Source organism: Aedes albopictus, chromosome 3 (genome assembly GCF_035046485.1).
Source record: "Aedes albopictus strain Foshan chromosome 3, AalbF5, whole genome shotgun sequence".
NCBI lineage: Eukaryota > Metazoa > Arthropoda > Insecta > Diptera > Culicidae > Aedes > Aedes albopictus.
In genome coordinates, this window is record NC_085138.1 from 44,549,394 (window position 1) to 44,575,561 (window position 26,168).

The following is a 26,168-nucleotide window of genomic DNA, read 5'->3' on the forward strand; positions in this document are numbered from 1 at the left end:
TACAAAAATCGAAGTTATGTACCAAAACTCCCACCACCCGATAGTTTACAGTTAGAAAAAACTACACAGAACAAAAAACGAAAAACATAAGACACCATCCAAAGTGTCGAAACGTCGGGTTAGATAACAACTCGCTTTGATGTATTAAGACTGCGTAACCGTTAAATCCGATTCGCACAAAATACAGGCGATTCCCCCATCAATAAAGAGTTAGTTTCTTGTACGCGCGCGTGTTTCTCTTCGACTTCGTCACATTTTGGCGACGATTGGAGAAAAACCGGAATCAATTTGTGGGACAGAGACGTAAACACAGCGGAGTGTTGATTAAATTCGAAATTCGATGCGAAATCGTAGATTTGTGTGAGAAATAGCCCGAAAAATGTTCGGCGGCGCGGTAAAAACATAGCCCCAATCGGCACCAGAGTGACAGGAGCAGGACCAGTGGAAAAAAAAAGAAGCGGAAAAAGAAGATATTGATGTTGTGAAGTCTACGAAGAGGAACCAAAACAAAAGTGAAAAGTGTGTCGCCATAGTTGTGTAAAGAAATGGAAAATAGCAAATCAACCTTGTCACCTTTCGATACCTCCAATACTGCTTCCAGGGTCGGATTTAAGGGGAGGCCAGGGGGCCCATGGCCTCGGGCCCCCACATTTCAGGGGCCCTCACAAACTCCCACTTCACCAATAAAAATGTGAAACAAAAATAAGTTCGAAATATTGTTTAAGGATTTTAAAGAGAGTAAAAAACGTGGATTAATTATAAAACTCTGTAGAATGAAGAGTTAAAAAGATACTGCTAAATATTCGTGTTCATTTCTGTCGAAAATGTTAGACATATTTTAGAAGAATTTGCCACGGTATTTTGATAGAATTGTAGGATTTCTTTTCTGAAACATTCGGAAAGCTTATTGGAATAATATGGTTGAGTTCTTGAAACATTTCTTTCTGCACTTAGGATGAAATTTATGGCAAACTCCTGACAAAATCCATAGATTTCTTGAGGACCTTGCAAAAGAAATTTGTGGAGAAATCCCAACAGAATCTTAGAAAACTTTGAAATTTATGCAAACATTGTTTTGTAAAAATCAGGCAAAAATTCGTCCGCGATTTACATTAATTTTTTTTTCTGGAAGTTTCACAGATTATTCTATAAGAAATTAAGTCAGTAATTACATAAGAAACTCCTCCTGGGTTTTCGCAAAAAAAAAGTTTTAACAGTCTCTATTCGAATTCCCCGAAATTTCTATTGCACGATGAAGTTTCCCCAGAAGTTGATTTCAGAATTTTGTTGTTTTCTCTTTCGGGAAGTCGCCAGAAAACCCTCTGGCAGCCACGTTAAAACTTTTTCTGCTGAAGTTCCACAAAAAAATCATGGTAGTCGACCAGCAACTCCTCAAGAGATTGCTCTATGAATTCCGGTTGACATTTTCTTTGGAGCTCTCGCAAAAACTACCCCAGGGGTTGCGTTACAAAATTTACTAGAAATTTTCAAAAGATTTTTACTATAAATTGGTCTAGGCATTTCTCTAGAGACTCTGATATGAATTAAGACTAACTCTAAACGACTAAAACCGCAAACAAAAACGATTTCACTTTATATTTTTTATGATGACCTTCGTTTTGAATGATTTTACCATTTTTTTCCTAGCTAAACTACACCATGTCCAATAAGTTCTCACACAAAATACAAATTTAGAAAATATAATTTTATTTCACATCTGTGATTCATATTTTCAGGACTTTTTACTTCACCAATACATAGTCTAATATTTTTTTCTCTTCTGGTCATAGTTGCTACCAGCAATGTTGGACAGGAACCTTATTTGCTTCAACTTAAAAGCATTACTCGTTGAAATTAGACGAAATAGCAATGAAATGGCGTGCGTGCCAGACGAAATGGACTTACGACACATAAGCGATCAGCAGAGGAGGATAAAGGACAATTATTTCCAAAACATATGCTTTATTTGGTCAATATTAGATGGCCTTTCAATAAATACATGTACTTTGAAAATGCTTATTACAGATGTGAAATAAATTCAATTTGATTTTGTATGAGAACTTATTGGACACGGTGTAATTGTCCTAACTTCAAATTCTTCCACAACGACATTGCACAATGGTCCTCGAAACAGAATTACGAGGAAAGATGCATTCAGCGCCTTCAAATGATTTTCTAAATTAATATGGTCTTCTACAAAGTTGTTCCTAAAAATAAGGCCCTCTTTTCAATATACATGAAAATTAGGGTGGTCCATATTTTCAAAGAAATTGGAAACCAAACTTTTTTATTTACAAGAATAGCTGGAGGGGTGTTATTTTTGTAACTCAAGTAAAAAATACTTGAAAAGTGCTTATTTTTTCTAGAAAATCATCTGTTTTGTTTCAAATTTCTCATCAAAGTTGTCTCAGAACTATTTTTAGAGCTTTAAAAAACGCACATTTTCGTGCGCTCAGAATGTTGCTACGTCATTCCGTTCAAAAGATATTGATGATTTTCTAGAAAAAATAGGTACTTTTAAAATATTTTTCACTTGCCTTACAAAAATAACACCCCTCTAATTTTTTGATATGTTTTATAACAACATTTCTTCTTTTGAATGCGGGCAAAAGATATTTTTATGTTTGCCCCAACCCTATGATTTTTCAAGAAAAAACGCCTGTAACGTTTGAACCAAAAGAGATAACGACCATCTCAGCGCACGAAACGACGCGTCTTCAAATGCTCTACAAGTGTTTCTTGGGTGACTTTGATGAAAAATCGAAACTGAAAAAGTTAACGCCGGAAAACCGGTTTTTCTTGAACCACCCTAAGCTTATTCAGAAAAATACCTCTAGATCGGTCAATTTTAAAGCTACATAAAAAGTGTCTTCGGCAAACTTGCTCAAAATAGGTAGATCTACAACTATCCCGAAGAATGTATATAGTAGAGGGGGTCAACGTTGTATGGAGAAACTTTAAATTTGATCGTATCAACCCGGAACAAAGCTTTTTCAATCTACATTAACGTCCAAAACAAGTGTGCAAAATTTGCATGGAAGTTAGTATGGGAAAACGTACTTTTTTTGCATTTTACCCATAAGTTTAATTCTTTTGTCCAACTCCATGTAACTAATGACGTTAAAGTATAGCCTAGGATATACCGAAAAACTTTGCCGAAGACCGCAAAGTGATCCGACGCTTGTGAAAAAAGTTATTCGCCTGGTAACTTAGGTCAAAAATTGAGATTTTGTTATTGATATTATTCCTTTACATGTTAAATGTTACGCACCACCGGGCAATCAGTACGTTATAACTTTTTTCACATAGGCTATACTTTACCGTCATTGGTTAGATTGTTTTAGACGAAAAATTTCAATTTATTAAAAAAATGGCAAAAAGCACGTTTTCCCATACTTACTTCCATACAAATTTCAATCGCAATGCGGAAAACGGGGAAGCAACCAATCGCTCCCAAATTTTGCACAGTAACTTTGGACGCTAAAATGAATCGAAAAAGCTTTGTTCCGAAAAATCGACTTTGTTGACCCAGTCTAGTATATAGTTATTCTTGCAAATAAAAAAGTTTTGTTCCCAATCTCTTTGAAAATATGGACCACCCTAATTTTCATGTATATTGAAAAGAGAGCCTTATTTTTAGGAACAACTTTGTAGAAGACCATATTAATCTAGAAAATCATTTGAAGCCGCTGAATGCATCTTTCCTCGTAAATCTGTTTCGTGGACCATTGTGCATTGGTACTTTTTTGTCAGAATTATTGATATTTTTTTTAGTTTTTTATTCTAAATAAGCAAAAATACACTCCTGGAAATGGGCCCCCACAACAACGTGGCCCCGGGCCCCCCCATTTGTAAATCCGACCCTGACTGCTTCCATTGCAACGCGCTGGACAAAATGGAAACGGTCGCTGGAATTGTTCCTCGAAGTAAACTGCGTGGCTCTACCATCGAGAAAAAAGTCGTACCTCTTGCATTTTGGTGGCTCACCGATCCAGGACCTTTTTTACGACACACCCAACCAGGATGCACAGCCTCCAGTTGGTTCGGACGTTTACACGGAGGTAATCAAACTGTTGGATGCTCATTTCGCACCTTTCTCCAACATCCCGTACGACCGCTATGTGTTTCGGCAGATAAAACAAGCGGAGGATGAAACTGTTGAGATGTTCGTCAGCAGGCTGCGAGAGCAAGGACGTTTGTGCGATTACGGGAATGCACTCGATTTGCGCGTTACTAAGCAGGTGTTCGACAACAGCCTATCGGATGAGTTGCGAGAGGTCATTATCAAGAAGAAGTTGATCAGCGTGGAAGAAATAGTGCAGGAGGTGCGCATCCTTAAAACAGTGCATCGCAATAAGGAGAATATGAAGAACAATGCAGTGCCAGTGGACCAAACAACGTGAACCTATTCAAAAAAGGAACGAAAAAGGACTTATGCTTTCGATGCGGTAATATCGGACATTTTGCAAACGATAAGTGTTGTCCCGCGAAGAATAAAGTTTGCGATAGTTGCATACTAGTAGAGCACTTCAGTAAAATGTGCAAAACCAAGCCAGAGAGCCGGAAAGCGAAGGAAAAAAGGGCAAGAAGGTGTGGCAGATTCAGGATTCGGATGACAAAGGTAGCGCCCGAGCCGACAGCAGTTCCAGTAGTGAATATAGCGACGACGATATACAGCAAATCTATGCTACTGGAAGCAACAACGAGTTGGTGACATGCCACATAGGCGGCGTTAAGTTGGATTGGATTGTGGACACCGGGGCCCATGTAAGCGTAATCAGCCGGAAGGCATGGCGCTACCTAAAGTAAAATGGGTTTAAATTCGAGGCGATGCATAAACCTCGAAGCTACCTTAGCGTCTGCGGGGACGGTAAACTGAGGGTCTACAAAACGTTCAGTACGAATAAAGCCACCTGTTCAAACAGCGTGTTCCACGAGATGTATGTTGTGGACAGTGAAACCGGTGCTAATTTGTTGTGTAAAAATACATCGTTGGAGTTGAAAATCCTGGAAATCCACGGCGAGCTGTCCTGCGTTCCCGAAAAAAAGAACTGAAGGTTGGAAAGATGCAGAATGTGCAGATGGAAACCCAGATCAACCAAGACGTAGTTCCGGTTTTACAACCCTGCCGGCGTCTGCCGATTCCTCTGCAGAGCGTAGTCGAGGAGAAGCTGGATGATCTGTTGAAGCAGGACATCATAGATCCTCGTAGTGACCCCGAAAGATGGAGGAAACGTGTACAACTGTGCGTTGATATGCGTATGGCTAACAAATCCATAATCCCTGAACGACATCCGCTACGACGTTCGAAGAGATAATGCCCCATTTGGAGTATTTTATCAAAATTGACCTGGTGAAAGTATTCCACCAGATAGAGCTGGAGCCTGCTTCGCGTGAAATAACCACTTTTGTAACTCCGACTGCATACTACCGTTACCGTGTTTGGGATGAACTGCTCCGCAGGAACATTCCAGCGGGAAATCGAACGTGTTTTGAAGGGTATTAAAGGAGTACGCGTATTCATCGACGACATTCTCGTATACGCAGAAACAAAGGCGGAGCACGACTCTAGAGTGGAGTTAGTGCTAAAACGGCTGCAGGAACACGGACTGACGATCAACCGAGGAAAATGTGAATTAGGGCAAACATCAGTAGATTTCAAGCGCCACCCAAGCAAGGCTACTACCGAAAAACAAAAAAATAGTGCTGTGCAGTCAGGCATCTACAAAACGCTACCGACATGCACAGTTTTCTAGGGCTGGTGAACTACGTCGGTTAGTTCATACCAAATCTCTCGGAAATGTCAACCACCCTTCGTCAAATAGCAGATCAGGGCGCTAAATTTGAATGGACGAAGGAACGCCCACGATGTTTCGAGAAAATCAATGCTGCCCTGGTTAACCCTAAGCACCTCGGATACATCAGGCACACTGCTTATCACCGATGCCAGCGACAACGGTCTGGATGCAGTCATGGTGCAGATCATCCGCACAACGATGCCCGAGTCATCAGCTACGCTAGTAAAAGCCTCACCAAAACTGAACGGAAGTACTCAACACCCGATAAGGAAACTCTGGCTATCGCCTGGGCTGCTGAACGGTTTCAGATGTAGCTAACCGGTATGGAGTTCACCGTAATGACCGATCACAAGCCGTTAGTGGGCATTTTCAACGAGAAGATGAGATGCGATGACGATGTACGAGATTATACTGTATTCGCGAAAGGATGCGCAGTTGCAGAAAGTAAAAAAAGGCATTACACGATGATCAGTGGCAAGACGATTTGAAACAATACGCAGTGTTCAAAGGAGAGCTTTGTTTCGCAAATGAAGTTCTACTGAGGGGATCTAGGATTGTCATCCCGTTAAAGTTGCGAGAGACGGTTCTAAAATTGGCGCACATCGGTCATCCAGGTCGCGAGAAAATGAAACGAAGAATGCGGATTGCTGTTTGGTGGCCGGGTATGGACGGAGATGCAGGGAGAGAGCGTGTCGAGAGTGTTTCGATTACCAACTAGTTGCACCTTTCGAAAAACCGGAGCCCATGTGCATAAGGGACCTACCAGGTGCTCCATGAGTCTACCTGGTGGAAGATTTCTTCGGACCTCTTCCGGATAGTAGTTATTTATTCGTGCTGCTGATTGACCTCTACAGTCGATATGTTTTGGCTGAACCGATGACGAGAACTACTTCTGGTGATGTGATTCGGTTTATGAAAGGTACACGCAAAACAAGAAAAGCTACCAAAAATTGAGATATGCCTTTTCTACCAATTTATGTATTAAAAACGTACAGAAAATGTGATAAATCATAATCCATTCGTTGTATTAAGATGCGCTACACGGTTCCATACCTTCCATACCACTACACACAAACACCTCCATTCAAACCCGAGAAGTTGAACCGGGTTGCGTCTAAAAATAACTTTCGCTTCCCTGCTGAGCTTCGCGTCCTATTGTCTACATGGAATTTTCCACTTGCAAACAGCAACCTGCTGGATGCGGGCTTTTCAGTGCACAATGGGTCTAGAGTCGTATTTACGAAGGCAAAAATGTTTCTGCCAAGTTCTGTCATTTCTTTTTTTTTCATTATTGTGAAATGATTACGGTCAATCAAGTGTGGCTTATCCAAAAATCTGCTGATTAATTATTCTCTATACAATATCAGAATGTTTAACAAAGTTATAGCAAATTTACAAAAATAACACATTCGATTGATTTGATTGATTTGTCTTTATTCAAAAGACTTTCAGCCCTTGGATACAACATTCGAATCATTAGAACTTTTCGAAAAGTTTTCAATAAATTGCAACTTTTTTGCCTTCGGTCATATTTTAGTCGAGTCCAACGATACATGAAGACCAATACATTAGTCACAAACTTTCAAAATTTAATTTAATTCGGTTCGCTTAGTCCTAAGGTACACTCATTTGATAAACGGAAGTCAAAAACTAGATATAGATAAAAGGGCTCTAATTTCGTGTAAAGTTGAATAATCAATCAAGCCCAAATTTGCACCAATTAAATCAAACTCGTTGAGGAACAAGTAATCAAAATTTGAATAGTTTTGGTGGACTTTATAAAAGGACACAACTTGCTAAAAATGTTTTAGGCAATTTTTAAAACTTAGCATATTTAAGTCAAGTCAAAGGTTTTTCAAAGAGCTATATATTAGTCATAAATGTGCAAAATTTCATTTCATTCGGTTCACTTAATCCAGAGATATAGCAGTTTAACTAAGAACACTCAAATATGAAACATTTTACTAGAGTCGCTCCAACTTCATGTAAAACTATCCAATCGAGCTCAAATTTGTACCATTTATAGCTAATTAGTTGTGCAACTAGCAGATAAAATTTGAGAATATTCCCTACACATTACAGAAAGTTAATAAGTAAAAGATACATGCTTCTACTAATTTGCAACTAACGCCGTCTACTGACAGAATCCTGAACTAATCAGCTAATCAACTGAAACGCCTTAATAAACCAAACAACATTGCCGAAGAAACCAACTTTCTAAGTTATCAGAGTTCTGAGATATATGGAATAGAATAATTAATTTATCGTCAGCGCTACCTAGTGGTAGAATTTTGAATCAAACGGCCCATCACCAGTAAAACCTTGGCTGGCCTAACAACTTTGCCAAGTATACCGAATATTTAAGTAATCATGGTGCTAAGATGTACGGTATGGAAATTTCACCAGTGCTACGTCTTGCTGTCTGTGATATCTGTCATACCAGAGACAAACAGACGTAACACTGATAAAATCATCCTGGTTACTTAGAGAGTTGGTGTCTTCGGCAATATTATTTGGCTGGTCAAGAACTAACAAATGATGAGCCGTTTGATTCAAAATTCCACCACAAGGCAGCGCTAGTGAGCAAACAAATATTATACAGGTCGGACTCGATTATCCGGGTGATTCCAAAATTATTTCACCCCGGATAATCGAATCACCCGGATAATCGAGCCATGCTTCTTTTCTTTTATTTTTGATGTTCTTCAATTAAAAACTGTTCGTTAAACATAGAAACTAACATACATAACGTTGTAGTTCCTAAACTCAACTTCTGGTATTATTACAACCATGTTTTTTTTAAAATGAAATTTTAGCTGAAAAATGTGCATAAATAAAAACAATTTACAAATAGGCTAAATCCTACTTACAGGTGTTGTATTTGATGTTTATCACATTTTTTGACGTATTGTAATCTAAAAATTTGTAAACAAAGCAAAAACAAACTTTTCCTCGGATAATCGAGCCATTTTCCCGGATAATCGAGCCCCGGATAATCGGGCCCCCGGTTAATTGAACCCCCGGATAATCGAGTCCGACCTGTATTCCATATATCTCAGGGCTCAGGTCACTTAGAAAGTTGATGTCTTCGGCGATGTTGTTAGGTTGGTTACGGCCGCTCAGTTGATTAGCTGATTGGTTCAAGGTTCTGTCAGTAGGCGGCGCTAGTTACGAATTAATTGAAGCATGCAACTTTTATTTATTATTTCAAATATATTCAGCAAGCTGTAACTTTTTCAAAAATGCACCAAATATTCTCAAATTTTTCCTGCCAGTTGCACAACTAGTAAGCTATAAACGGTACAAATTTGGGCTCGATTGGATATCTTTACATAAAATTGGAGCAACTCTAATAAAGTAGTTCATATTTGAGTGTTCTTCGTTTAATTGCTATATCTCTGGATCAAGTGAACCGAATGAAATGCGACATTGCATAATTATGACTAATACATAGCTCTTTGAAAAACCTTTGACTTGACTTAGACACGTTCATAGAAAACAAACTTACAGCTTGTTGATTACTTCACGAAAAAATATCCATCATTTGAATGATTTTGCAAATGTGTAACTAGCGCCGCCTAGTGGACCATTAACTGTAAGCCCTTGACTCACTTAACAACGTTGTCGAAGACACCAACTTTCTAAGTGGTGAGAGTCCTGAGATATATGAAATTTAGAATTTGCCGTTTATTGGTGGAATTTCTAATTAAACGATCCATCACCATCCATCATGGCATCGCAAATAAAATTATTAGAAAGCAGATTTTTGAATCAGTTTAACCAGACGAACCACCCTAACATAACAATAATAGGGAATAGGGTCAACAATTGAAAATAAACTTTCTAAAACACAATATGTGTCTAAAAACTTAAAGCTGAAGCTCAAACAGTTTTGTCTTCGCAAATACGGCTCTGGACCCATTGTGCATTGTGGCGGCTGTATCACTTCCATCACCAAGCCACGTTTGTGTTGATGATGATGGCTTTCAGCCTCTTGTATTTTCATGTGCAGTTATAGCCGTGCTGGTTAGAGCGCAGGATACTGTGTATCACCATGATAGTGTCTCGGTTCGATTCCCACCGTCGCCCGTATTTCTTTTTAAACATGTATTGGTATTTGATGCCGCCGCTGCTGCCATGATCAGTCTAAAAATAGAACAAATAATGAGAAACCAGTGCGACAGAACACACGCACACATGCGAAATTTTCCTTTTCCAGATTCTAGGAAGCCAATACAATTTTTGGTATACTGCCACCTACCAATTTTTGTATTTGCAAGGCCCTAATACAATATTTGTATATGTTTCATACCCTATTGTATTGGAATCTGCCAATCTCAGGTTGCGTGTATTTTCACCAGGGTGGGACTACCATTCAGGGATGCCACATGATTTTTTGAATAATCCGTATCACTTTTTTCAAAAATCTGTATCCCATACAAAAAAATATCTACCTTTTATCTCAAAAATCTGAATTTCATATAAAACGAAATCTGTACTGGTGCCCTAAAATCTGTATGATACAGATAAACCTGTATATATGGTATCCCTGCTACCACTAGTGTTGACATTCGACAACGCTAGGAACTTCACAAGCCAGGAGATGAAAGACTACTGCTTCGATAACGGAATCAAGCTGACCCATACTACTCCGTACTACTCTAGCGCTGACGGCGAAGTCGAGCGCCAAAACCGGTCAATCCAGAAAGTACTAAAGATAAGCAAACAACAAAACGCGGACTGGAAAGCTGGTCTATAGGAATACCTGTACCTACATGTATTCTGTGACCCCACATTCCGTGACGAGAGTCGCATCGGCCGAACTAATGTTCGCAAGAAGATTTCGAGATTTGATTCCCCATTTTCCACTGCAAGTTCTGGACGACAGCGATCTGCGTGATCGAGACCAGGAGAAGACACCAGATGCAGCAGAAACGGATATCGCATTTGAACCGGTTAGATCAGCTAGGCAGAACCGCCCGATAACGCGGCCTAAACGATATTGTTGCGAATAGTTCCTATACGTTAGGGTCTTGTGGAACTGGCAACCCTGAAGCGAGAGCGACGTTCGATAGAGCAAATGTCTATTGGAAGGAGCGTATAAAGAGCAGTGCGTTTTAGTTCGTGGAAGGCAGAACAACGATGGATTGTGCACTGTTGGAAGATTTGTGCGTGAACTAATACTACAACGTAAGATAGTTTATATGGTAATTATTAACTGTTAAATTAATTATACTTCAATAAATTTGCAGTTTTTGAAGCTGCTTGAAATAGAAGTTGCTCTCAAAATTTGCAGTTTTTGAAGCTGCTTGAAATAGAAGTTGCTCTCAAAATGGTATTCTAGTTCCGAATGTACCACACGCCCCAACAAAACGGCGTATCCAAGAGGATTATGAACGTGGGATTGCTGAGATCGAAGCGGAATTCGAGGAAGCTGCCAGGAAGATGCAGTTGAACTTCATCAAAGAAATAGAGGAAGTTAAAAGACAATTTAGTGAAAATACATCGGGCGAAATATCGGCAATTAAACCTTCACTAAATCATGTCTGTACTACTGATCACCAAAACAGGGCATCGATTTCAAATCGTTTGGCATCCCCAACTCGATCAAGTTCTGAAGAGGTGTTTGTAGAAGAGTATAACAACGATCAACCATCCGAAAGAGTAAAAGCCTCTGCATCACAGCTTGTGTCATCACTTTCTGTTGGACAGAATGCATCCCGCAATCCTATTCCTAGGAACAAACATTATATGATATGGAATAGGTTCACAAAGTACACTGCTAGAAGCTACGTATTGAAAAGACAAACGATCACTCAATTTCTATTATGAGAGAATGCGAAAAAACGTGGATACGGGGAAATAGTGACTTGTATTGTAGGTAGAGTGTGTGTGGTTTTCGATCCCGGTGGTAGCTGTATCAACAGTGGCGATTGCTCACACTGTCAGGTAGATCGTAATGCGATGATTGTTTGCCGTACTGAATGATGTTTCATTCCATGCGAATGCGGCAATAAGATGATTAGACCTGTTCACCAGTTTCACGGGTGGGAGAATGTTGAGATGAAAATGCTGTGAAACTGGCAACACGGACTGAATAAAAGAGATGAGTGAAGGGTAAGATAATTTGTTGATTGGAGGTACATCTTTGGAAAGTGCGGAATAAGATACCAAAATGTATGTATATAATTGTTTGTAGTTTAAGATTGATTGTAATAAAATAAACTGAATTCCAGCATTGAAGCTGCATAACATAAAAGCTGCTATCAATCATCGGTGTATCGCGCCAAAGGTGACATTCCTTCGCAACATATATTATGATTACCATCTTGATTGAACGTTTAGTTTCTCGATATTTTGCAACTTTGTTTAAATAAATAAAGGGAGATATGTTGTAATTTCCTAATAACTGGCAACACAGTTGTGCCGACTATGTGAACTGAGGAAGAATAAAGAGTTAGTTTCTTGTACGCGCGCGAGTTTCTCTTCGACTTCGTCACAATCAGTGTTCCTCAACCAACGCAAGTTTTGACCAATCATATATTTTCAAATTAGACTCTTTGGCGAGCGTTCGTGCGAGACAGTCGCAACTTTTCGTTCGTCCGGTTTGTCTCCCGATTCTATCCAGTTCGGTGGCTTTTTCCAAAGTGCTAGTTTTCCGAGTGATCAAGTGTTGAAGTGATTATCCCTAGTGGGTCGAGTGCGGTTGGCTAGGCCACAATTTTTGCCGCAAAAGTTCGTTTGGTTTGAGTAAAGTTCACGTTTTCATTATACATATCACGTGGCGCATTGTCCAATTATCGAGCACAGCAGTGCAGCACCCCCCGCACACCGCGCCGCTCGCGCGGCCGTGATCGGCTTCTTCCAGTGAGTACCCAAGCTCATCGTCGTCGACAGCAGCAGCCCACCGAGAGAAGAGCAGAGAGCGTTCAACCGCCGCACACCAGCGCAGCGTCGGGCGCTCAGCAGCAGCTCGCTTCCTCCCTGTGCGGGCCATCCGATCGCTTGGACCTGTCGTCGTCGAGCCTGTGGCTAAACAGAGTGCACAAAGATAAGTACATAAAGTTACCTCTCGTTGTTCCCCCCTCTCCACCGACTCTTTGATTAGATTTAATTTGGTACATAAGCAGTTTTTTCTCACTTTTCTTGTAGCGTTAATTTTGTCCCTTGTTTTTTGATTATTTCTCGTCCCCGTGATAGTGTTAGTTTAAGGTTTTTGAGTGCCCCGTGGTGGTAGTCAACTACCACAATGGGCGATGATGACGATGGCGGGGGTACGTCGTACCGCATCAACGAAGCTTCGTTATTGGCATCGGACTGCTCGAGCCAACAAGGCGATGTAAATGCTAATCCCTTTGTTTCCTTCACCCTGGTGCTTCTGCAATGGACACCAACAGTAAATCTGTTTCGACGTCCCCCCGCCTCAAGGCCTACCCTCCCGACTTTGGCGGGCCATATGTTGTTTTCTTCCGACCCAAAAGCAAACGTTTGAACACCGTTCAAATCAGCAAGGATCTGACTAAGCGGTATTCTTCCGTTGTCTCCATTGACATGGTCGGTACAGCAAAGCTTCGGGTGACAGTAGGCGACCGAAAACACGCTAATGAGATTGTGGCCTGTGAGTTGTTTACACTTGAGTACTTCGTTTACCTTCCGAGCGCGTCGATAGAGATTTCGGGGAAGGTCGCCGACGCATCTTTGACCTGCGAAACGATCATGCAAGGCTGTGGTCGTTTCCATAATCCTTCTCTACCTCCTGTCCAGATACTGGATTGCCGGCAACTGCATTCGGTATCCCAGGAGGGCGAGAAGAAGGTTTACACACCATCTGAAGAATTTTCTGTGACCTTCTCCGGATCTGCATTACCAGATCTGCTGGTGATTGGCAAACTTCGGCTACCTGTGAGGCTGTATGTACCGAAGGTAATGAATTGCATCAATTGCAAGCAGCTGGGCCACACCGCCCAGTACTGCAGCAATAAACCTCGCTGTGCAACATGCGGGGAGAGACATGTGGACGGTGCGTGTAAAACGCCGCCCAAGTGTGTTTATTGTGGCAGCGACCGTCCACATGATCTGATTGATTGCCCAAGGTACATACAGCAGAAAAAACATCAAAAACGATCGTTGCAGCAGCGATCACGGCGAAGCTACGCCGAAATGCTGAAAAAAGCTGCCCCGACCGTTGAATCCCGTAACATCTACTCGTCTTTATCTCTCGATGATCAGGGCTCTGACTCTGAGGTCGGGGACGGGGTTCCCTTTGTTTTCAAGGGTGAAACGAGGAAACGGATGAGGCTCCAGAGACCCACCAAAAAACCTCGGAATCTGCCTAGCAGCGACCCCCAACCCACCATGACAAATTTCAAGAGTGGTAAGAAAGTCACAAAACGTTCCCCTCCGGGATTCAAAATCCAGGACGAACGAGACTTTCCATCACTCCCGGGAACATCTAAAATCCCAGATGTCCCACGTTTTTCGAATTCTCAACCGGAAAGACAGCATTCGGAGCACCAGGAGCAACCTCATGGTGCGCCATTGTTTACGCTCTCTGGCATCGTAGACATCATCCTCAGCTTCTTCAATGCTTCAGATTCCGTGAAGAACATTGTAAAAGGACTTCTTCCTTGTGTGACCCCTCTTTTGAAGCAGTTGGCTTCTAAAATGCCCCTCCTTGCGACAATCGTATCTTTCGATGGCTAATTTAACCACCGAGGTCGAAGATACGATTTCGGTTCTACACTGGAACTGTCGTAGTATTACACCGAAATTAGACGTTTTTAAATTTTTAGTTAACCATTTACCATGCGATGTTTTTGCACTATCCGAAACATGGCTGACACCTGATGTAACCTTACCTTTTCCCGATTATAATATCATTCGCCTTGATCGATCCGACTCGTACGGAGGGGTGCTTCTAGGGATCAAGAAGCAGCACTCATTTTACAGAGTCGATTTTCATCCGATGACAGGCATTGAAGCCGTCGCATGTGAGGTGACTATCCGAGGTAAAACCCTCAGTGTTGCCTCCATATATCTTCCTCCGAGAACTGTGATATCTCGCAGGGATCTCGCCCACATCTGCTCGGTTATGCCCGAGCCTCGGTTGCTCATGGGAGATTTCAACTCCCATGGTACAGGCTGGGGAGAACTGTACGATGACAGCCGTTCAACGTTGATATATGACCTCTGCGACGACTTCAACATGACAATTTTGAATACCGGAGAAGTTACACGAGTGGCACCTCCAGCTCAAGATGGCAGCCCTAGAAACAGCCGATTAGACCTCTCAATCTGTTCGAGCTCACTATCGCTGGAGTGTACATGGAAGGTTATCCAGGATCCCCATGGTAGTGATCATCTGCCGATTGTTGTTTCTATTTCCAATGGGTCACATCAACCTCCATCTATCGACATCGCCTACGATCTCACCAAGCACATTGACTGGGAGAAGTACGCAGAAGCAATTATCGACGGTGAGCAATCGGTAGAAGTCCTTCCACCGCGGGAAGAGTATCAGTTTCTATCAGAACTGATCATCAGTAGCGCGCTTCAGGCACAACGTCGACCAGTGCCAGGTCCGTCGGTTCGCAGGAAACCCCCCAATCCGTGGTGAGATATTGAGTGTACAGAAATCTATCGCGAGAAATCCGCGGCGTTCAAAGAGTTTCGGAAACGCGGTTCGGTCGAAAACTTCAAGCGGTTCGCTTCCCTTGAAAGCAAGTTCAAGAACTTGATCAAGGCGAAGAAAAGCGGTTACTGGCGTCGGTTCGTCGAGGGTTTGTCGCGCGAGACTTCGATGAGAACTCTTTGGAACGTCGGTAGAAGAATGTGTAACGCGTCGTCGGTCAACGAGGATCGAGAAAGCTCTCCTCGGTGGATTCTCAAGTTCGCAAAAAAAGTTTGTCCAGATTCCGTACCCGTGGAGCGAATAATTCGTGATGTTTCCGAGGATAGGGACGACATGGATAGGCCGTTTTCGATGGTTGAATTCTCACTTGCTCTTCTTTCATGTAACAATTCCGCTCCAGGAATGGATCGAATCAAGTTCAACTTGCTTAAAAACCTCCCCGACGTCGCTAAGAGGCGCTTGTTGAACTTGTTCAATCAGTTCCTGGATAACAACATCGTTCCGGATGACTGGAGACAAGTGAGGGTGATAGCTGTTCAAAAACCCGGGAAACCCGCGTCGGATCATAATTCGTACCGTCCAATCGCGATGTTGTCTTGTCTACGGAAGCTGTTGGAGAAGATGATTCTCTTTCGACTGGACAAATGGGTTGAATCGAATGGCATGTTGTCAGATACACAGTTTGGTTTCCGCAGAGGCAAAGGTACGAACGACTGTCTTGCGTTGCTTTCTTCAGAAATTCAGCTTGCCTTTGCTCAAAAGCAGCAAATGGGATCAGTGTTTTTGGATATTAAGGGGGCTTTTGATTCAGTTTGTGTCGATGTTCTTTCTGACAAACTACACGACAGTGGCCTTTCACCAATTCTGAACAAATTTTTGTATAATTTGCTGTTTGAGAAGCAGATGAGTTTCGCTCATGGCGACTTGACAGTTTCACGAATTAGCTACATGGGCCTCCCCCAGGGTTCATGTCTAAGCCCCCTTCTTTACAACTTTTTTGTCAGAGACATAGATGATTGTCTCATGGAAAACTGCACGTTAAGGCAGCTTGCGGATGACTGTGTTGTCTCTGTAACGGGATCAATAGCAGTCGATCTGCAAGGACCACTACAGGATACTTTGGACAATTTGTCTACTTGGGCTCTCAAGCTGGGTATCGAGTTCTCTCCGGAGAAAACTGAGATGGTTGTCTTTTCTAAAAAACACAAACCGGCTAAGTTTCCGCTCGTCTGATGGGTAAGACAATCACTCATAGCATGTCTTCACAATACCTCGGCGTCTGGTTCGATTCCAAATGCACCTGGGGGAAGCATATTGTGTATCTGATACAGAAATGCCAAAAGCGAATCAACTTTATGCGAACTATTACCGGAACATGGTGGGGAGCACACCCGGAAGATCTGATCAGGCTGTACCAAACAACCATTCTATCGGTTTTAGAATACGGTAGCTTCTGTTTTCAATCCGCGGCGAAAACACACTTGCTGAAGCTTCAACGGGTTCAGTACCGTTGCCTTCGGATCGCGTTAGGTTGCATGAACTCGACTCACACAATGAGTTTAGAGGTACTTGCTGGTGTACAGCCTCTGACAGACCGCTTTGCGGAGTTGTCGTTCCGGTTCCTCATCCGATGCGAGGTTGTGAATCCGTTAGTCATAGAAAACTTCGAAAAGCTGCTCGAACAGAATCCCCAAACTCGTTTTATGAGTGTGTACTACTGGTACATGACACTGGAGGTGTGTGTGTGTGTGTGTGTGTGTGTGTGTGTGTGTGTGTGTGTGTGTGTGTGTGATCCAACTAACCCCCACTGTCCGGCAGTGGTATTATGGAAAAAAGATTTCTGCAATACCATATTGATGCTACTGCAAAAGGCTTTAGTCCGGGAGTTAGAAGGTGATAGCTCTATTGCAGATTCAGAGACCCATTTCAGAATGGCTGGAGAGACACGTCCATTCAGAAGTCACTTTCACTTACAATAAGCCCCGCATGTGTGCATTACCGTTATCAAATGGATAATGATACTGCAAACACACTTCCTGATTCAAAGATAATCTTCGAAACTGGCACGTATTTAGTTCAATTTGTTGTAAATACAATCAATGATCAGAACAATCTCACCGAAAACCATCCAAGGTAGCGCTGCCATCACCATGGTAACGTATTCACGCCGCAGTCAGGCTTACTCCTCCTCTCGCACAGTCAGGTCACTCCTCGTTTCACCACCCTCGCGCACGCAATCAGTCATCATTAGAACACACGTCACTTTATCTCTTTCAAAATTATGGGCATGAGGCTACAATATTTGATTCTAGAGCTCTCTAAACACTGATGGCGTGGTGTATTAGCCGAAACCGTAGAAAACCCCGAAAAAAAAAAACAGAACAAACACTCCAAACATAAAAAGCTGTCGGTTGGCAAAACGCGGAATAGGCTAATATTTCGACACTCCCGATAGGAATTCCGGCACCGCGTGCGTTATCCGACCTGCTAGCAGCGGCATGCAATCACACACAAGACAATAAAACGCCTCCGGATGGCGTAGCGCTACCAATCATATCACGATTTGTCGGTCAAAAGCTTCAGCAACATGATATTAATTTTGAAAATATTTCTTCATAATTCTTCACAATTCTTCCCAAAACCACAAATCACTGTACAATTCACCACACAACACAAAAACTCTTTCACACGCGAATACGGATGGCGTAGCACCGGCCAAACCGTCAGCATAATCGCGAAGAAAAAAACGAACAAGCGGACGCGAAAGAATTTGTGACGAGCAGCTCTAAACACGTCTGCACGCGGCAACGCCTACACTGAACGAAAACTCCATCCCGAAATCGACTGATTTGTCCGACCATCCAGTCCAAATTGCCAAAATCGTGTTTTCAAATGATGAATCAATCATACGGCAATCATCCTAAAAAGCGGATGACGATCATCTTATTCGCGTATGAGTCGACGCACGCTATGTGATTGAATATTAGTTGCAGAGCGAAGGCCACCCAGATGCACCGAATTTATTCATCGATAGCGTAACAAGTTCCTTGATCGTGACGCTCGGGACGTTGACGATTATGCGTCGCATGTTCTATCCTGGACAGGCCATCTTTTTTGAAAAGGGCGCTCGCGAGAGCATCCTGGCCACTAAGCACCCAACTTTTTTGAGAAAGTTAGCGGTGACATTATTGTTATCAATCGCTAAAAAACAAAGTTGCTCGACCATATGGTCGACATTCTATTTTCATATCGCTGTCATCCGATTTTAGGATGACATCATTCGGTCGGTGGAACATACGGCTTCCGACCGAATGTCGTTAAGGGGCGTGATCGTATCGCCTCTCAGTCGATCTTGGGCGGGGGGTTTCGTTCAGTGTACTCTTTTTTTCACTGGTACATGACACTGGAGGTAAGCCCAAATCCGGTTAACACCAATCGTGACAACTTCTCAGACTTCGACAGCTCCTCTGTGGATTTTGATCTCTCTATGAAGGATGAGATCACCGGTATACCGGAATCTTTTCGTTCCATATGTATTCCACAAATTTTTGCAAGTAAGTTCGGGCATGTTAGCGGGGCCAGACAGTTCTTCACAGATGGTTCCAAAACCAATGATTCGACTGGATTCGGTGTCTACAACGAATTTCATAGCGCCACCTTCATGCTTCAAAAGCCATGTTCGGTATACATTGCTGAGCTAGCGGCTATATACTACACCTTAGAGTACATTCGCACTCTTCCACCTGAGCACTACTTCATTTTTACCGACAGTCTAAGCTCTCTGGAGGCTGTTCGGTCAATGAAACCGATGAAGCACTCAGCGTACTTCCTGAAAGGAATACGCCAAGTCTTGAGTGCTTTGTCCAAACGCTCATACATCATCACCATAGCTTGGGTCCCTTCACATTGCTCAATCCCGGGCAATGAGAAAGCGGACTCTCTGGCTAAGGTGGGCGCTAGCGAAGGCGATATTTACGAGCGTCAAATCGCCTTCGGCGAATTTTTTGCATTGGCCCGTCAGGAGACCTTGATCACCTGCAACACAAATGGAGAGATGGAGAGATGGGTAGATGGTTGCATTCCATCATCCCACAGGTGTCGAAGAAGCCATGGTTCAAAGGGTTGGATTTAGGCCGCGATTTCATTCGTGTGATGTGTCGGCTGATGTCCAACCACTATTTGTTGAACGCACACACCTTCCGTATTGGGCTCTCAGAAAGCAATCTCTGTGTCTGTGGCGTGGCTTACCAGGATATCGAACATGTTGTGTGGGGATGCAATGAGTATCGTGAGGTCAGATCTGAGCTGCATGAAATTCTCCGAGTCCGAGAAACCCGTTAGAGAAGTGTTGGCAGGACTTGATTTGGAATACATGAACCTCCCGAATACAAATTGAGATGTAGCTAAGCATTAGCAAACAACATCAATACACTTAGTACTGTCGTTTTATGTTGTAGCTTTAATGTACTCTGACTTCAGCTTGACATATGAAAACATGACAATGCATCTGGCTCTAATGTTACATTAGCATCTAATGTCATACTGATGTAAAACGATGTGCATATGAGCATCAAGATACATAAAAAAACGTTAGGATCTGCTGTTACATCAAAATGTAACGTCATGCTGATGTAAAAAGACGTACTCATGAGCATCAAGATACATCCGAAAACATTAAGTTCTGATGTTACATCAAATTGTAACGTCATGCTGATGTATAATGATGCAAGTATAAACATCAAGAAACATTCAAAGACATTAGGCTCTAATGTTACATTTAAAAGTAACGTCATGTAATGTAAACCGATGTTCTCATAAACATCAAGATACATCTAAAAACGTAAGATTCTAATGTTACATTATGAGCTAATGTCGTACTGATGTTGAACGCTTTACTCTTTAAAAATCAAGGACATTAGATTCAGACGTTCCCTGATGTCTCCTACATCAGGATTACATTGCGATTTAGATGTGTTTATGCAAGGTAGCATACATCAGAAAATCAAATGTTTTTGATGTCATGAACAATATCCAGAACATCACAACCTGATGTTTTCAGACATTTCTTGATGTGCAGATTTAAATGTTTACAGAAGTTTTTTAATGTGCAAAAACATAAGACTTAAACGTTTTCTGATGTATGTTGATGTATGTAAACCTTAGATGCAAACGATATTCTAATGTTTTACGATGTAAAAAACGTTACCTCTAGACGTTTACAAATGCAGATACATCTGAAAACGTTGGGTTCTAATTTCGTACTGATGTTGAACGACGTATTCATAAAAATTAGGAAACACTCAAAAACGTTTACTTCTAATGTTACATTAACAGCAAACGTCATGGCATGTCATGTCGTTATGTGCATAAACATCAAAATGCATTCAAAAACGTTATCTTCTAATCTTACATTATACGCCAACGTCATGCTTAAGTAAATTGAAGTACGTAAAAACATCGAAATAAACGGGGTGACATCAGATTCTAACGTTGAATCACGAAGATATCAATCGATAACGAACTTGGTTCTCCAATTATCTAAAGGGAAGTGTTGGCTCGTGTATTGCGCATATCAAAAATTCTGATATGCATTTTTTGAAGAGGGTTACCGGACCACATGGTGGTGACCCTCTTTGGGCCTAATGTGCCCCTTTAGCAAACGGTAAAGACAACACCTCAAAATTCAAGGTAACATGAGAGGACATTAGAAAAACGTCAGAATATAATGTTTCTGTATATGAACAAACATTTGAAAACGACTAGATGTTACGTTTTTTACATCGAAAAACATTAGAATAACGTTCGAATCTAACGTTTACATACATCAACATACATCAGAAAACATTTAAATCTAATGTTTTTTCACATCTAAAAACATATGAAAACATCAGGTTCTGATGTTCTGGGTAATATTCTTGACATCAAAAAACGATTGGTTTCCTGATGTATACATTATGTTACCTTGCATAAACACATCTAAATCGCAATGTATTCTAACGTTCAACATCAGAAAACATTCAAAACATCTGAGAACATCAGAAATACATGCGAATCGCATGTTTCTGTGCATCAAAAAAAAACATATAAAAACGTCTAGATTTGACGTTTTGTACATTGCAAAACATCAGAAAAAACGTTGGAATGTAACGTTTTCATACATCAATATACATCAGGGAACGTCTGAATCTATTGTTTTATACATCAACATACATCAGAAAAACGTTTGAATCTTACGTTTTTGTACATCAAAAAACATCTGAAAACGTCAGGTTTTGATGTTCTGGATAATATTCTTGACATCATAAAACATTTGATTTCCTGATGTATACATTATGTTACCTTGCATAAACACATCTAAATCGTAATGTATTCTAATGTTCAACGACAGAAGTACATTAAAACTTGATGTTGATGTACACATCAAAATTGAATGTCAGGCTAATGCAAATTTTTATTCGGGCTGATTTACCAGTTTTTGAAACGTGTTGATGTCAGAGTTTGATGTAGTACGTTCCTTGTTTTCGTTGTCCGCCTTTTGGTTTTGTTGTTCGCCCCTGTCTGTCGTCACCCCCTTCCGTTTGTCCTCTTCTTGTCGTTTTCTACCGATAAAGTCCTTTCTTTTTGGTTCCGTTACAGATATGGACAATTTGTCCCATCAAAGTTTTAGTATAAGTTAGCAAATAATTTAGTTTTAAACCCATTAATCCGTCCTTCCCATTTTTTTTCTTCTTCAATCCTTAACCTCGAAACAGCCGCGAGTACTTCGGCTTCCCAAACTAACATAGTTTTAAGGCAGTAATAAATTGTAAAATTTAAAATCATTGTAAAAACAAAAGATTTCGGCTCAGTTATGCCCATGTGGCGCCCGAGCCTTCCAAATAAACGAATAAGTAAAAAAAAATATATTTTCAAACCATTATTGTGCAGCGCACACAGTTGTGAAAAGAAGCGTTGACGGTCTACGGCTTTGGCTCCTCATGTTTTCACTCGCCCAATCGTGGCATTGGCTTTGCCTCGCCAGTTCACATCTTCCTCCATGAACCCTCACTTAATTACTGAACGACTCCATACACATCTGCAAAAAAAACCTAAGAAGCTGTGCCTCTCTTTTACATTTTCAGATTAAAAGGCTTTCGCCCCAGTGTATTCGTCAATCGAGCTCACAAGCGAGCGGTGTTTAAAAATGGTTCCTGCAACATAGCATCCGTTACCGGGTCCAATCGACACCTGCGCTTTCTGGTGGACCTCTTCACAACCCTGGTTGACGCACGATGGCGCTACACGCTGATGGTGTTTGCCCTAGGGTTCATGGGTTCATGGCTGTTCTTCGCCCTGCTCTACTGGTTCATCTGCCTGGTTCACGGCGACCTGGATGAGGAAAATCTCCCGCACAATCAGGAAGCAAATGGGTGGAAACCTTGCGTTACCAACATCTACACGTACACTTCGTGCTTCCTGTTCTCGCTGGAAACTCAGCACACCATCGGTTACGGAAATCGTGCCACCACCGAGGAATGCCCGGAAGCGATTTTTGTCATGAGTTTGCAATCTATCCACGGAGTCATGATTCAAGCCCTACTGGCTGGTATCATCTTCGCCAAGATGACCCGCCCCAAAAGTCGCTCGCAAACACTCCTATTCTCCAAGTGCGCCGTGATCTCTATGCGTGACGGCGAAATGTGCCTGATGTTCCGCGTAGGAGATCTACGCAAGAGTCACATCATCGGGGCCAACATCCGAGCGCAGTTGATTCGAGAAAGATGGAGCCGCGAAGGCGAGAATATGCCGCAGTACCAGAAGGAGCTGGCACTGACCGTCGATGGATGCGGATCGGATTTGTTCTTCATCTGGCCACAGGTCGTGGTACATCGGATTAACAGCGATTCTCCGCTGTGGGAGCTGAGTCCATTCGAGCTGCTGCACGAACGGTTCGAGATCGTCGTAGTGCTGGAGGGCACCATTGAGTCTACCGGACAGAGTACCCAAGCCCGGTCTAGCTATCTGAACACGGAGATCCTGTGGGGTCGGAGGTTCGAACCGGTTCTTGGCTTCAGCAAGGACAAGCAGAGTTACGTGATCAACTTTTCCTTGTTCAACGATACTTCACCGGTCGAGACGCCGAATTGCTCGGCCAAGGAGTTTGCTGAGGGAACAAATTACAACAGCAATGGTAGGTACCGAAGATCATAGGAGTAAATTGATTCATGAAATGACTATTATTGTCATAAAATTAGGATATATGAGCGATAGAAGACTCTTATCTTTTACAGAAAATCTACTAAACAAGCCAACATTCGAGTACGGAAGCCTGGTGGAAAAGCTAGAACAGTATCATGTCGAGAACGAACAGGACCTACAAAGACCGCTGAAATCGGCCTTGAAGAGTGACAAAAATGGTTCACCAGGGAGGCATCCACAGACAGAGCTGGGGAATTCCGACAGCAAAAACGGAATTATGACGATCTACGACGGCGAGAGCACGGTGCTGTGAGGTGACTTTTGTAGGCATTCACCACTGTTGTGTACGTTTGGAAGTCCGATAGTAGGCGGATGAGAGTGCAACATTATTGTAGCGTATTGCGGTTAGCATAAGTGTAGGAGTAAAACTGCTTGTGAGATTTCAGTATACAACAACGTTCAACTTTATATAGTTTGATCAATCTGCAGAAGATAAGAAATTATAATATAATGTAAGCAATTCTAAACGATATAAAACATGTATTTGGTTATTATATCATCTTTGGATGACAATGATAAAGCCCCGTATTAATCCATACCAGCTAAAATGCACAAAGCACAGTGGTCCACGAACCATATTTACGAGGAAAGATGCATTCAGCGCCTTCAAATGATTTTTTAGACAAATATGGTCTTCTACATAATTGTTGCTAATAATAAGGCCCTCTTTCCAATGTATATGAAAATTAGGGTGGTTCATATTTTCACAGAAATTGGAAACCAAACATTTTTATTTCCAAGAATAACTATAGACATTCTTCGGAAAAGTTGTAGCGCTATCAATTTTGAGCATTGACGGATCCGGACCGCGAGGACATTTTGTGCGGCCCGCGGCACGAATGATGAAAAATAATAGAATTTGGCCCGAGAAAGAATATTTTTTGATTTTTTACTTCTTCCAGTCTCATATTATTTAAAAAAAAAACCCGGATTGATCCACCTAGTGGTGATACTGCCTTTCTCGTCGGTTATGTACTTAAGATTTTTCCGTCGAAGTCAGCCGAAGCGTTCCTAAATCCTGAGAATACTCTAGAACGAAACAAATTTCATTTTCTTTTTTTGTCACAGTGCTCGTTGTCTCGTCAAGGGGAGGATAATAAATAATAAGTGGATTTGATGAAAAACTACTCAAAAAATTAGGCAAAATCGTTAATCTCATCGGATATGTTAAGGAATTTTCTGGGCGACTTTGAATTCACTTGAAATTTTTAAAATTTCTGCAAAAAATATTTGTTTCCCCCCCTCGAAATGTTGAATTCTGAAATAAAAAATGGGAGGGGTGGGGGGGGGTGAGAAAAGAGAAAATCGAAATTTGTGTCAGCCGTATTCAGAAAGGCAAGAATTTTATCAAAGCCATAATCGAATTTGGAAACTTTGGCTTATATACCTACTAGGGTGGCCCTCAATTATATGAAAACAACAATTCCTGAAAATGTCAAGAAGCTACGTTCAAAATTTGAGCACAATCGATCAAGCCTAAGGGGGCGCTCAAAAAGCTTAAAGTTTGTATGGGAAAACGTGGCCAAATGTATGCAGAAATCTTAAGTTTTCGATTTTTGCCGCTAGGTGGCGCTGTAAGCGAATAATAATTAATCCCTTTGGTATTATTGTAGGTGACTTTATACCAAACAACTTTGTTCAAGACCGCAAAGTGTTCTGACGACTGTAAAAGAAGTTATACCCTAGGTGAAGTGAGGCGAAACATTATGGCTGTTTTTCCAGTAGGGTTGATTTGATTGATTTGTCTTTATTAAAGAGATTTTCAGCCCTTTCTGGTTTGTCTCTTCCAGTAGGGTAATTGATCCGATCATGGAGAAGTTAAGCACTGGGTTCATGTTTAAACCACAATTGTATCGCCCCAAATACACTTTTTACAAAGATTGAATTGAAAATAATAAAATCCATCCTTTATCTAGGGGAAAAGCACGAAATATTGCCACTTTGAGGATGTTATGAGTATTTTATTCATTTTTATCTGAAAGAACATTGTGTTCCTAATGTTGCGGTATTTGTTCCTATTATTGCGGTATCCCATTGAAATCATATGGGATACCAATGATTAACATTAGCAACATTAGGAACACAGCAGCAAACATATTAAGGAAAACATTTTTTTTTTTAATAGGGTTATGGGCTAATCTTATGCACACAAATGGTGCAATCTCATAATTTAAGCATAATACATTTATTACAAATACCTTTTGGTAACATTTCAGTCGAGACAGTGCTCAATTGCCATTACCGCAACATTAGGTACTACCACAACGAATGGAACAATTACCCTACACGTAAAGGAATAAGATCAACAATGCACAATGGTCCACGAACCAGATTTACGAGGAAAGATGCATGCAGCGCCTTCAAATGAATTTTTAGACAAATATAGTCTTCTACAAAGTTGTTGCTAATAATAAGGCCCTCTTTCCAATGTACATGAAAATTAGAGTGGTCCATATTTTCACAGAAATTGGAAACCAAACTTTTTTATTTGCAAGAATAAC

General features: G+C 41.5%; 1 protein-coding gene across 2 annotated transcripts in view; it reads left to right on the top strand.

Annotated features, from left to right (window-relative positions):
• The window catches only part of LOC109401498 (ATP-sensitive inward rectifier potassium channel 12-like), a 37,288-nt gene extending 13,144 nt beyond the window's left edge, over positions 1-24,144 (top strand). The window contains exons 2-3 of one of the 2 annotated variants that reach the window (XM_029869150.2): positions 22,551-23,599; positions 23,700-24,144. In XM_029869150.2, coding sequence (XP_029725010.2) covers positions 22,551-23,599; positions 23,700-23,920 — 1,270 coding nt within the window. In that variant the 3' untranslated portion in view covers positions 23,921-24,144. Of the gene's footprint in view, positions 1-22,550; positions 23,600-23,682 lie in introns of both variants that reach the window. The other variant, XM_062861039.1, reaches the window with a different exon arrangement.
• The last annotated feature ends 2,024 nt before the right edge of the window (positions 24,145-26,168 follow it).